Source organism: Lissotriton helveticus, chromosome 2_2 (assembly GCF_964261635.1).
Source record: "Lissotriton helveticus chromosome 2_2, aLisHel1.1, whole genome shotgun sequence".
NCBI classification, from domain to species: Eukaryota; Metazoa; Chordata; class Amphibia; order Caudata; family Salamandridae; genus Lissotriton; species Lissotriton helveticus.
In genome coordinates, this window is record NC_136060.1 from 257,260,315 (window position 1) to 257,272,491 (window position 12,177).

At 42.6% G+C, this 12,177-nt stretch overlaps 1 protein-coding gene across 5 annotated transcripts in view; it reads left to right on the top strand.

Annotated features, from left to right (window-relative positions):
* Nucleotides 1-12,177, top strand: part of CCDC149 (coiled-coil domain containing 149) — a 480,627-nt gene that overhangs the window by 403,401 nt on the left and 65,049 nt on the right. For all 5 annotated transcript variants that reach the window (XM_078678386.1, XM_078678383.1, XM_078678387.1 and 2 more), the window contains one exon: nucleotides 6,402-6,478. In XM_078678386.1, coding sequence (XP_078534512.1) covers nucleotides 6,402-6,478 — 77 coding nt within the window. The remainder of the gene's footprint in view (nucleotides 1-6,401; nucleotides 6,479-12,177) is intronic.

Below are 12,177 nucleotides of genomic sequence, written 5' to 3' on the forward strand. Positions count from 1 at the left end.
TGGTGAGAACACTAGTCCTGCTCGGGTCTAAGATCATCAACGCTTCGCTTTTCTAAGGAGAGATCCCAGACTGTCAGAAGGCGGGCCTAGTTCTCCCTATTCTCAAAAAACCCACTGCTGACCCTTATGACCTTAATAACTATCGGCCAATCACAAACATCCCTACCCTGGCTAAACTCCTCGAGAAATGTGCACCTGATCAACTGCGCAAACACATTGACCAATTCCAACTCCTCGACCAATACCAATCGGGCATCCATTCTGGCCACAGCACGGACACGGCCATCACTCATATAGTGGATGATGCCCTCTCTATGCTTGACCAGAACAAAGCTTGCCTACTAATACTAATCAATCTCTCATCTGCTTTTGACACGGTCAAACATGACAACCTACTTAACCTCATGGAATGTAGAATGGAACTCTCAGGCACTGTCCTTAAATGGTTTGCCTCCTTCCTCAACAACAGAACACAACAAATCAAATCCAATCATACTCTATCCAACTCCAGTCCCTGTACACTTGATTTTCCACAAGGTTCCTCACTCTCCCCTACACTCTTCAACCTTTTCAAGAAACCACTGACTGTAATCCTCAAAAATTCCAACATCCAATACCACATGTATGTGGACGATAGCCAATTGTACATGAAACTATCTTCACCAGAAGATATCCAGTCTCTCAACGGAACCCTGCACAATACCTTAAACTAGTTAACCTCCAACCACCTCAAACTAAACGCTCTTAAAACTGAATTCCTCATTTCACCCACTATGCTAACCCCAACTGCAGTGAACATCCTCACAAACCTCACCGCTCTCAACTGCACACCACACGTCATTGACTCCACTAAATCATTGGGTGTTGTTTTAGATAAGAATCTAAACATGCAAGACCAAAGGAGCGAACTACCATCTTAGCATCCTAAGAAAACTCAAACCTTACCTCCCTCAAGATAACTTCAAATCGGCAGTGCAAGCACTTTCATTTCAAGACTCGAATACGGCAGTGCCACTCTATGTGGTCTCCCTAAACTCAGCCTAGCGCCACTCCGAGCATCTCTGAATGCGGCGACTAGACTTATCACTGGCTCCAAGAAATCCAACCACATTTCGCCGGACCTCAAATCGCTCAACTGGCTCCCACTCGAGGCAAGGATGTAATTAAGAATTGCCTGACCCATAGAGCACTTCACTTCAATACCCCTCTATACCTGAAAAATAAGCTCAAACTATCTGGTAGTACTCAGTCCTCAAGGAGCACCAGCACTCTACTCCTTAAGCCAAAGAAATTTAAAAAACAGAAAACCTACAAACGCACTTTATCCGGCTCTGCCCCGAGAATCTGGAACTCAAGACTGATTAAATCAACTTTAGCATTTAAAAGGGAATTGAAGTCTCTACTGAACCATTCACTGAACTAGTAGCCTCTCTCCCTCACGGCCTGGCCTGTTTTAGCGTAATGTGTCACCAACTGCCCTATGCTACAGCCCAGTATCGCCTGTTACTGTGTTATTGCTATTCCCAATGTAACTTGTTGTAACTAATACCTGACCTCTGTCACAGCTCGCTTTCGCCCGTATTCAAGCCAATGTTGCTCCTAATGTATATTGCCTAATTGCCTTATCGACCTGTATCCTCCTCAACCCTCATGTGAAGCGCTCTGATACCCGTTTGGGTCATGTTCGCACTATACAAAAACTTTTAATAAATAAATACAATGTGGCAAATGTCTTTCACTTATAAGGTATCATCTAGCCCAAAAGGATTTGCACCTAAAGATATTGTGATCTTTTTAAAACTTCTGAAAGGGCTGCTAAAAACCTGTCCTGATATAAACCTAGCTGCAGAGGTTTATTTTTAGCGGCATTTAGCTATGTACGTTATCTTCAGGAGCTGTTGCCATTTCTGTGTTTGAGGCTTTTCTAGGAACAAGTTATGGCAATTTGTTTTAACATCTGTCAACTCCATCTTTACCAATACAGCCAGACAGAGAGCAAGTTATCTTTTGCCAGATTCAGTGAAGGCATCCATTACCCATTATCAAGAAGCAAGTCCTCAGTCATGATCAGGAGGTCTGAAAAAAGTCACACTCCAAGTCATCTATTTCAGCCTTCAAACAATAGTTATCTCTGTTTCCCTTTTTCTTTCTCAACCGAAAAGCCAGATTTCAACCTGCCAAACATACATTTGTTGTCCACTTTAAACCAGAATGCTTAGTTTTTTGGAGTTCTGACCTATTTCAAAATTCCATGTGCATGCATTGTGGGCAGACTGTTATGCCCTCCCTCCCACCCCCCACAAGCTTACTGTGATGGAGGCCGTGGGAGAGCTAGAAGCAGGAGTCGGTGACCTGGGGTATTATGCTCTGAACCCCTAGCAGCAGCACCAATCATGGGAGACTATGGGGCTGTTTCATTCAGCTCCACACCTGTCATGATGATAATAAAGAGTCCCTCAGAACCTTTTCTGTGAATGTTGGTTAAACCTTGGTCCTTCTTGTTAGTTGTCTGCACTCGACTTGGCACATTTAGTTGTTAGTCAGTGCTGTTAACGTAAATGTGTGCATGTGTTATATTTTGGTGACTTCACATGCTGTCTGTGTTGCTGGGCGGACCTATTTCAGCCTCTGATCGGATTATGTGAATGTAGTAAATGTAGTATACTTGTAAAGCGCACAGCTGCCCCAGCAACGGGGCGTCCCGGCGCTGTATAACTCTGGGGAACCCGTCCTGGCTTTCCCTGTGGGATGGTCCCTTGCTGGGAGTCCCCAAGGTGGAGCCAGGCATCCCCGGAATTGGTGGGGCCGTTGTGGAGATTAGGCAAGCTAATGCCCAGAGTTGCCGAGTGGAACCCCTGATTAGAGTAAGCACCGAAGCGAGAATTATCGAGTCCGCTGACCAAGGTCCACGACCCTGCCGCGTCGGGAATTGAACCCTGGTCCCGGGCTGACTTCTGCTCTCAGCCCTGCAGCCTCTAACCAGTGAGCCACACTACCCCCTATACCTCTCCTGAGGCTAGCAAACCAGCCAAATGCTTCCATCCACTTTCACTGATTTCGTACTGCCTACCTCCAGAAACCATTATGTGTCTGCTCTGTGAGAGAGAGCTGTCGGCAGGATTAGAGACCGCCTGAGTACTGTAATCAACAACACTGTCAAGTCTCTGATAACTTGTGACATAATTAGTCAGATGGGGGTTGTCCATCATGGAAGTTGGGGTGGAGTGGGTTGAGGCCGCTGCTGAAGAAGCCATCCGTGGACCAAGGAGAACTTAAGAACTACCAACCCATCTCCCTACTCCCATTCCCAGCCAAGGTCATTGAGAAAGCCTTCAACATCCAGCTCACTAGAAATGTTTAGAACCAAAACCTTCTAAACCTCTCCCAATCCGGCTTTAAAGCATACCACAGCAGCGAGACAGACATAGCCGCACCCACGGATGACATCAGACACCGTATTTCACCATACATTGATCAACAGACTCTACCAGATCGAAATCCAAGGAGCAGCCCTTAAGTGCATCACATCCTACCTAACAGGAGGAACGCAGACGGCCATCCTCCCTTCCTACTCCTCGCTCCCTAAGAACATCAGCGGCGATGTACCTCAAGGCTCATCCCTCAGCCCAACCCTCTTCAATGTATACATGACGCCCCTGGTCAACATCGTAAGACCCACAGACTCCGCATCATCTCCTACTCCAACCACACCCAACTCATCCTCTCCCTAACCAACGACCACCAAGAACAAGTTCCAAAGATGCGTGAAAGATGTTGCTGCTTGGATGAACAACAATTGTCTGAAACTCAGCACTGACAAGACAGAAGTACTCCTCTTTTGGGAAGGCAAGGATACCCTCTGGAACAACAAATGGTGGCCACCTGAGCTGGGCCCAAACCCACCAAACATGCGTGCAACCTCAATCTCATCCTTTAGAGCCAGCTGTCCATGAAGAAGTGGGTTAGCACCGTCTCACCTGCTTGCTTCCACACCATCCGGATGCTAAGGAACGTCTTCAGATAGTTCCCACCCAACACCAGGCGAACAGTCACACAAGCTCTCATCACCAGCAGATTAGGCTGCTGCAACTCCCTCTATGTAGGAATCACCACCCAACTAATGACGAAACTCCAGACTATCCTGAACACAGCAGCCAGACTCACATCACCCTTCACCTCAGGAAGTCGCGAAGAGATGCCAGTTCAAGCATCTCACCAGGCTTAAAAGGCACTACACAACGAAGGACCGGCATAGGTCAACAATCTAGTGAATTTCCAACAACCAACCAGGAAACTGCTTTGAATTCCACTCCCTAGCATGCACTCGACGTATCTGCCGGACGAACAGTGGAGGGTCTCCTTTTCCCACCTGGCGGCAAAGGCCTGCAACAACCTCCCTCTGCACCTCAGAGCCTCACCATTGTTCCAACAGTTTAGGAAGTGCCTCAAGACCTGGATGTTCTGCCAATTGGATAACAGGCAGAGTGAGCATGATCCCCCAGCTCCTCGAGACCCTCACAGGTGATGCAGCCACACTTTACAAATCCTGATTGATTGATTGACTGCACAACATGAACTAAATACAAAGATTAAAGGAACTCATACAATCTACAGAAGAGATACAGAAAAGTAAAGGTACATACTGAGCGTACAAGATAAGCTAGCTACTGGGTTCTGGAATAGCATGCTTCCTGCCGTAAAAGCACTTTAATGCCTCATCAGGGGCAGTAAGCGCTATAAAAACACAATTACAAATGAAATTACAGTGTAAAGGCACATGCTAGGTGTGCATGCCGTGCAGTACAGAGCGTAAATGTACAAGAGATTGAACAGGACTTGCTGAATACAGAATGTACTGGCAGATACTGAGTGGTCAGGACAGATTGGATACCGAAATTAAAGGTACATATTGCATTTACAGAATCTGTTTGTTCTGTGAAGCAGGTTGGATAGAGAGAGTAGTAGTACACACAGCATACAGGACATGCCAGCAAGAGAATATCACTGGAATAATAATGGATGGTTCATTAAACAGCAATTGAAGATTTTTAGATTTGTAGGGCGCTGGTGTTGTAGGACAGTGGCTAGACTGTAGTTGATTATCATTCTTTTTACATCACATCAGTGCTTTGTATACCTTCTCATTATTGCCTAAATCCTTGACAGGGAGTGGTGGGTGCACTGGGATGCAGTTATATTAAAATGTGTCCTGCTGTAAACCCCATTCCTCCTATTTTACATACCCTTAACCAATCAAGTTTTGACCTATCACTCAGACTGGCTGTAGGCCTGCAGTACGGTTTTAGACCTATACTGCCCTTGTCCATTGTGTTCATGAAACTTTAATCATGTACCTCATTTTTATAGTTAATATTTGTATTTCATTTTTTGTAACATTTAGCGTTTTATCTTTGAGATGTAGTCAAAAGCACATTTGATACATATGTTGTTTTGTGTATATGAAAACAAAAAGAAGGATGTCTAATATTAAGCCCAAATGTTTTGAATCCCTTTGAAAATCATATTTTTCTCTGCTCTAGCAAGTGGATTTCCCTTCTACTTCTTCCCACTTTCCAGATATTTTCAGCACACTTTCTCACTGGAGGTCATAAAGGATCACTACAATATGTACAACATATTGGCTTCTAAGGCAACATAGCGCTACATTAGCTATTCTCTTTTGCTGAATTCATAGAGTTGTACTTTATTGGTAATATCAGACAAGTGCTTTAGAGCACAAAGGGTCAGGTCTTTCGGTAGAGATATGCAGGCACTACGTTTATAAAGTGCTACTGCCTATGGCAAGCTCCGCTGACTTTGTCTCAATAGAGTTTATATATTTCCACTTGCTTGAAATGCCCTTTTCTCTTCTTCGTATCACTTCTATTGTTTCATTTTAATCACTTACTCCAATGTCCTTCCAAAGCCAGTTTTTATCTTTTCTATTGTCTTTCTCTCCCTCACTAACAATTCATTTCCCCCTACTAAATACAGTCTTCGTCATATTCCTTATCCTAGGTCTAAATACTCTTGCTTACCATTATTTCCCTACTGTGCTATTTACTTATCCTTCTCATCATTGTTGTCCTACTGCTACTAAATCTGTTTTACTGCCACTTAAAACTTCCTCCTTTTCTGTTATCTTTGTCACTTTATTTGCCTGAAAGTAATTAAAACCCTTCCTATCAACTCAAATTCCTCAACTTATTCACGTAAACCTGTGCTTGTTTGTTCAAACAATTTCGATCACCCTTTCAGTGATTCTTATTGATTTCTTATTGTTAACCTTGCCATGTTTAAATGAGGCACTGCTATGCGTTTGCATTCTTCAACCCTCATCAAGTAGCTTTGAAAGAGGAGTTTTCTCAGTTAAGAATATGTTATTTTCTTTTTCCTCGCAGAATTTTAGGCAATCGTGTTGCAGAATTGGAGAAAAAGTTAAGAACTCTGGAGGTGTCTGGTTTGTGGAGTCTTCCAGGTTAGTATGTGTGAAGAAACAAACCCTGCCAGTGAATGAACCCTTTCCTATTTCAATGGAAATGTGTTATGTTATTGTAAATATATTTTTAGTTTACATGTATTCATGAAGGACTCATAACCTTTTAACCATGAATTCTACTTAAACTGCATCTCTCATAAATATGTGCAGGTCAGGAGTTGGTTCATTCAGGTATTCAGAAAGTGGATCAAAACCAACTCTGACCTCCTCTGCGCTCTAGTAGCATTCTGCAGCATACTTATATCCAGTATAATTCACTTCCATGCCTTTTTGAGTTCACGGGGATCCTGAGGGCTGGCAGAAAGGGAGTCCCACCAAGTTATGTTGCGACTACAATATACTTAATGCAAAACACTTGTCATGTGAGATGGTTGTGCATTAAGAACTAGGGGTGGGCGGAATTTGCGTAACCGCGTTACGCAAATCTCTGCTAAACTGTAAAAATCTCAGCGAACATGCGGAATTGCTTGTTCGCGATGCTTTTTTACTGTTCGCAATCGTTGTTTACATGCTCGGGGGAAATATCTTGCGAACACGCATTTGAGAATGCGAACAGGCAAAAAAATTCGCGAAGTCGCGGAACGCAGAATTTTGGGCAATTTTGCGTTCTTTGCGGAACGTGAAATTACCCAAATTCGCCCAGCGGAACGGAATTTACCGCCCAGGCCTATTAAGAACTTAAGTGTTTGTCATGCAATAGCAAGCAAAGGGCCTTATGGGTAATGTAGGCTTGTTTGACATTGTCCTAGAGAGCATTTTGTTTGTGTTGGGACTTAAATAATGTATTTCATACAGCAACTCTGAGACACTGATAGGAATGTAATACTAATAACAAGTAAGGCTGGTAGCTCCATGCTTCCAAAGTCAAGCTAAAATTAATTTACAGAACCTGCAGTATTTGGTCTGGTTGGCCACATAGGGATGTACGTTGTTACAAGGCATGCTTTTACCAAGCATGATGTAACAACGCAAGTTTTAAAACGCATTCCTTTACAACGCATTACACTGGGGGGTGCTGGATAGTGAATAGTTTAATTTACTATTCCAACACCAGTCCCCGTGGACACTAGGGAAGGTGTTGGATAGTAAATTAAAACTATTCCCTATCCTAGAGCGCCCCCCAGTGTAATGCGTTGTAATGGTTTTCGTTTTAAAGTCTGCGTTGTAATAGCACTGCGTGCTAAAAGTTGCGTCATAAAGGTTGTTCCCCGCCACATAGTTATAACAAATAGCATGTCCAGTTTTCGAGAATGGATCCTCAGAACTTGATCTACAGATGTGGTTCTGTCACTGCCCTTCCTGCCTCTCCTAGTCTTTTAACCTGTTTGCAGTAAATACTATTGTATAGTTGAATAGGTCAATAAAAGTGTCTACAGTACCTGCCTAAGACTTGCACACAAAAGGGGCTGCATCCGGAGCCCCATCTGTCTCCCCACATGGGCCTGTTTTTGTGAGAGCATGGTGGAGGGTGGTTCTGTAATGGAGCAGGACATTAGGGCCAGTTATAAGAGAGCGTTTGTACATTTTTAATTTGGCTGCTGCTCTGTGGTTCTGTTATCACCTGTATTTAAACCTTATAACACCATACGCATAACACCATGCGCATATGGGATACAACATTTTGGTGGAGGGACATTTTTACTGCCTTTTCGAAAAGTAATGTGAAAGGCACAGAAGAAACTTTAAAATCAGTCAGATCAGGCTCCCATGGATATAATGTTAAAAAGGTTGAAAAGTAGTGTTGTCTACTTTGACAGACATGTTCAACCATTCACTACAGTCCGGGACTGTCCCGCCAACATGGAAACATGCCATTGTCAAGCCTGTGTTGAAAAACCCTCTGTTGATTCCCTACAGTGTGAAAATTACAGACCGATCTCTCTCCTTCCAGGTCTTACTAAAGTCCTGGAAAAGTTTGTAAACAAGAATCTCTGTCTGTATCTTGAGAAAACTTGTATTTTACAACCTTCCCAGACTGGTTTTAGACCAGAAAGTAGCACAGAAAGTGCTTTGCTTACAGCCACAGAGAGTTTAAGAGCTATCATGATTTAAGGTGGCTACGTGGCCTTAATTCTAGTAGATCTGAGCGCAGCTTTTAATACCATCTCCCAGCCTGTCTTGGTTCAAAGGCTGAAAGAAGAAGGCATTGCTGGAACAACTCTAAAATGGCTTGCCTCCTTCCTTGAAAACAGAACTTTTCAAGTTTTTGAAGAAGCCACTCGGTCAATAACCCACTCCCTAAAATGTGGTGTGCCCCAGGGTTTGTCACTAAGCCCCACTCTGTTTAGTCTGTGTGTTCTGTTGGCAGAGATTGTGAAGGCTTGTGTTTCTCAATTGTATCTTATGCAGATGACATACAAATTGTTATCTCCCTTTCTCCCCACACAGAAAAGACTTCCATCAACTCAATAACTGCTTAAAGCATGTAATAGACTGGATGGATGCAAACAGTTTTAAATTAAAGGAGGAAAAGACAGAAGTGCTAGTGGTAGGAAACAATCTTGCCCAGTGGAAGGAGTTGAGTTGGCCGGATTTTCTCTCCACTCACCCCATCCCTAAATCAGGAGTCAAGATCCTGGGCTTTTGGATCAACAGCAAGCTATTGGTATATATACTTTATTTGGCCATAGGCCATCAAAGTTGCATAAAACAATGTAAAAAGATATACAATACATTGTTTTAGGATAATACATTGAACATTCATTGATTTACATAAATACACCTCAAATCCAATTGCACAATACTTAGCACGAATACACTTCCTAAGACAAAATACTAAAATGGTCTGCCATGCCTGAGGGCGAGATTCATACATAGCATTTGGCTAAAAAATTATCCGAAGACCGATAACAATCGAACATAATTATTTACATATATTACAGTAATTTAAACTTCACACCTACACCATAAAACTTGTGCATCAATTGTCCAAATAAAACTGCATCATGAATTGTATATTATATATTCGAAAAAACATCAAGAATAAAAGCGTTAAAAACCCTTTAGACAAGTGGGCACCCAGTAACAGCTTTACAATTTTAAAAAAACATCGCTTGGAAGTATTGGAGAGAAGTCTTATATACAATACACAATTCATATTGCTCAAGTAGACAGCATTTCGTGATTGCAGAGTTCCATTCTAGTAGTAGCAGCCGACACACCCTAGCGTAGGAACTTCCATTGGCTAATCCAAAAGGAGAATAAAAAACGTCTAACTGCAAAAACAATTTGGCCGGAGGTGACTGTTTTTAGGATCCTATAGGCAACTTGATGTTGCCTGGCTCCAAAGTTTAGGCAGATCGGTCGTGTACACCTTCTACAAATTAGTTGGTATTTTGTACAGAAAAAGAGTATGTGTTCTTCTATCTCTTGTGTTTTCCAGCACAGGCAGGCCATAGTTTGAATAATCACCCAATGGCCTCATTGCTAGGGAACATTAGTAAAAGGTTGCCATATCAAAATCTGACATATATGTTTTTGGCAAGCGGAGGTGTGATTTGATCCATAAAAGGTTCTGGGGCATGACAAGGCACTTAAACATTGGGTTGTAAGTTGTCCATTAGCTAGTCTAGTGGCAAAGCGCTCTCTCACAACCACGCAATACCTAGTCTTAAGCCTCAATAGGTCTCCTATTTAAGCCCTCTCTGGATGTTCCCTCAAGTCCACCATGTCAAGTGCTGTATACCTACTTGCAACATGCTTAAACCAGGGTAATCTTTTTGTGCCACTGATCGTCAAAACCTCCCTCAAGGAATTGCAATAATCAGAAAGCTGGGGTGTTGTCCACAAGCGTAGCGAATGCATTAGGGGTTTCAGTGAGGCCATATCACCTACTCTTTTTAACCCTAGGTAAAATAAAACAAAGGGAACAGAGGGGTAGTGATGGGCATAGAGACGAGGGATCTAACAAAGATTTTTTCAGATGTCGTCAATTTAATTGTGTTGGTATTACCCATAACTCTGCTCCATATAACGCTCCACTCTGGGCTTTTGCTCGATGTACTTCTAGCGCTGAAGTCAGCGATCCGCTATAGGACTGCCTATGGTATCTTAATATTTATTTTGACTTGGCAGAGGGTAATGTGACTCTTGTTTAGTTGTTGTTCCCAACCAAGTGTGTCACTTAGTCTTGTCCTAAGGTAGTCAACGTTTTTCACCTTCTCCAGTTGTTCACATGCAATCCTAACCTCACCTGTTTTCCTTTTTGCTTTCAAACACCATAAATTTGGTTTTGCCGATGTTGAGCTCCAAACTCCTGTCCTTGCAGAAATCTAAAAACGTGACCACTAACATTTGTAGGCCCATTGGCGTAGTGGAAATAAGTAAAGAATCATCCCCAAAGAGCAGGATTGGGACTTTTGTGGCTTTCATAACTGCAAGCTCTCTATGGACGTTCAGACCAAGAAATTGGCATCAAACTTTTTCGGCCTACTCAGGACAAAGAGAACATTGTTAAGATGACTGCCAAAACCCTCACTTACCGGTGTTATGCAAGGTCTAGTAATATCACAACGTCATTATGAGCACTCTAAGATAAGTGGGAGTTCGCACAGCGTGATGAAATTTGTGGGTTGTAAAGAATTGTAGCGTGCCACTGGATAGAACACTGTCTGACCAAGCAGTGTGAGCACAAAGCTAAAAATGAGAAGGTCCCCCTACTGGGAGGGGAACTAACCAGTGCACAGCGAAAGGACCGTAGTCTTATTCCATAAACATCATAATCACAGCAGTCTGTGTGAAAAGTTTCAAGAATTTTAATCCATTCGTGGAGAATATTCAAGCATTGAGAAAGGGCTTTTGCCCGAAATGCATCGGGACTTGTTTATTTAATCACTATGGTTGGATTATTTGACGTGTAACGACACGCTTCTGGCTGAACTTGAATATGCTTGAATATTCTCCACGAATGGATTAAAATTCTTGAAACTTTTCACACAGACTGCTGTGATTATGATGTTTATGGAATAAGACTACGGTCCTTTCGCTGTGCACTGGTTAGTTCCCCTCCCAGTAGGGGGACCTTCTCATTATGAGCACTCTCTCAAAAGACTCCAGGTAATCTAGAACACCACAGCCCTGGTTACATTGCACTTGTTCTGTGGTCAAAATAATTCTGTTCAAGTCACTCTGTCTTGCTCAACGAGTAATGTACAAGAAGTGGCCTTGACTAATACAAAGATTGTTAAGACCTTACTATCCTATTATAACTTTACGTTAAACAAACCAGCAACTGTTTGTAGTCCCTAGGATAAAAAAAACAGGGGTAAAGAATGCTCATTCGCCTTCCTTGTTCCCAAACTCTGGTACGCTCTTCTGTTGAAAATAAGAAGAATTGAGTCTGAATTAAGAGTAAGAAAACCTTTGAAGACTGCTCTTTTCAGCTAACATGAATATGCCTATGCAGCTGAAATAATCACTTAAGCACTGTGAGGCCCTTCTGGGAAGCAATGTTCTTTGGAAATCTATATGAATCTATATGAATAGAACACCTGTTATTACTGTTAAAAATCCCCAAACCTTTGGAAACACAATGGCTGTCCCCAGGTTTGTAAGTGATTGGATATGTGATTGGAATCCAAAGTTCCTTCCCATGATTTGGCCTCTCAAGATTTATCCACAAACTGACCGAGCACCCCCAATATTATGAGTAATCATAAAGCCAATATCCCTTGGTACAG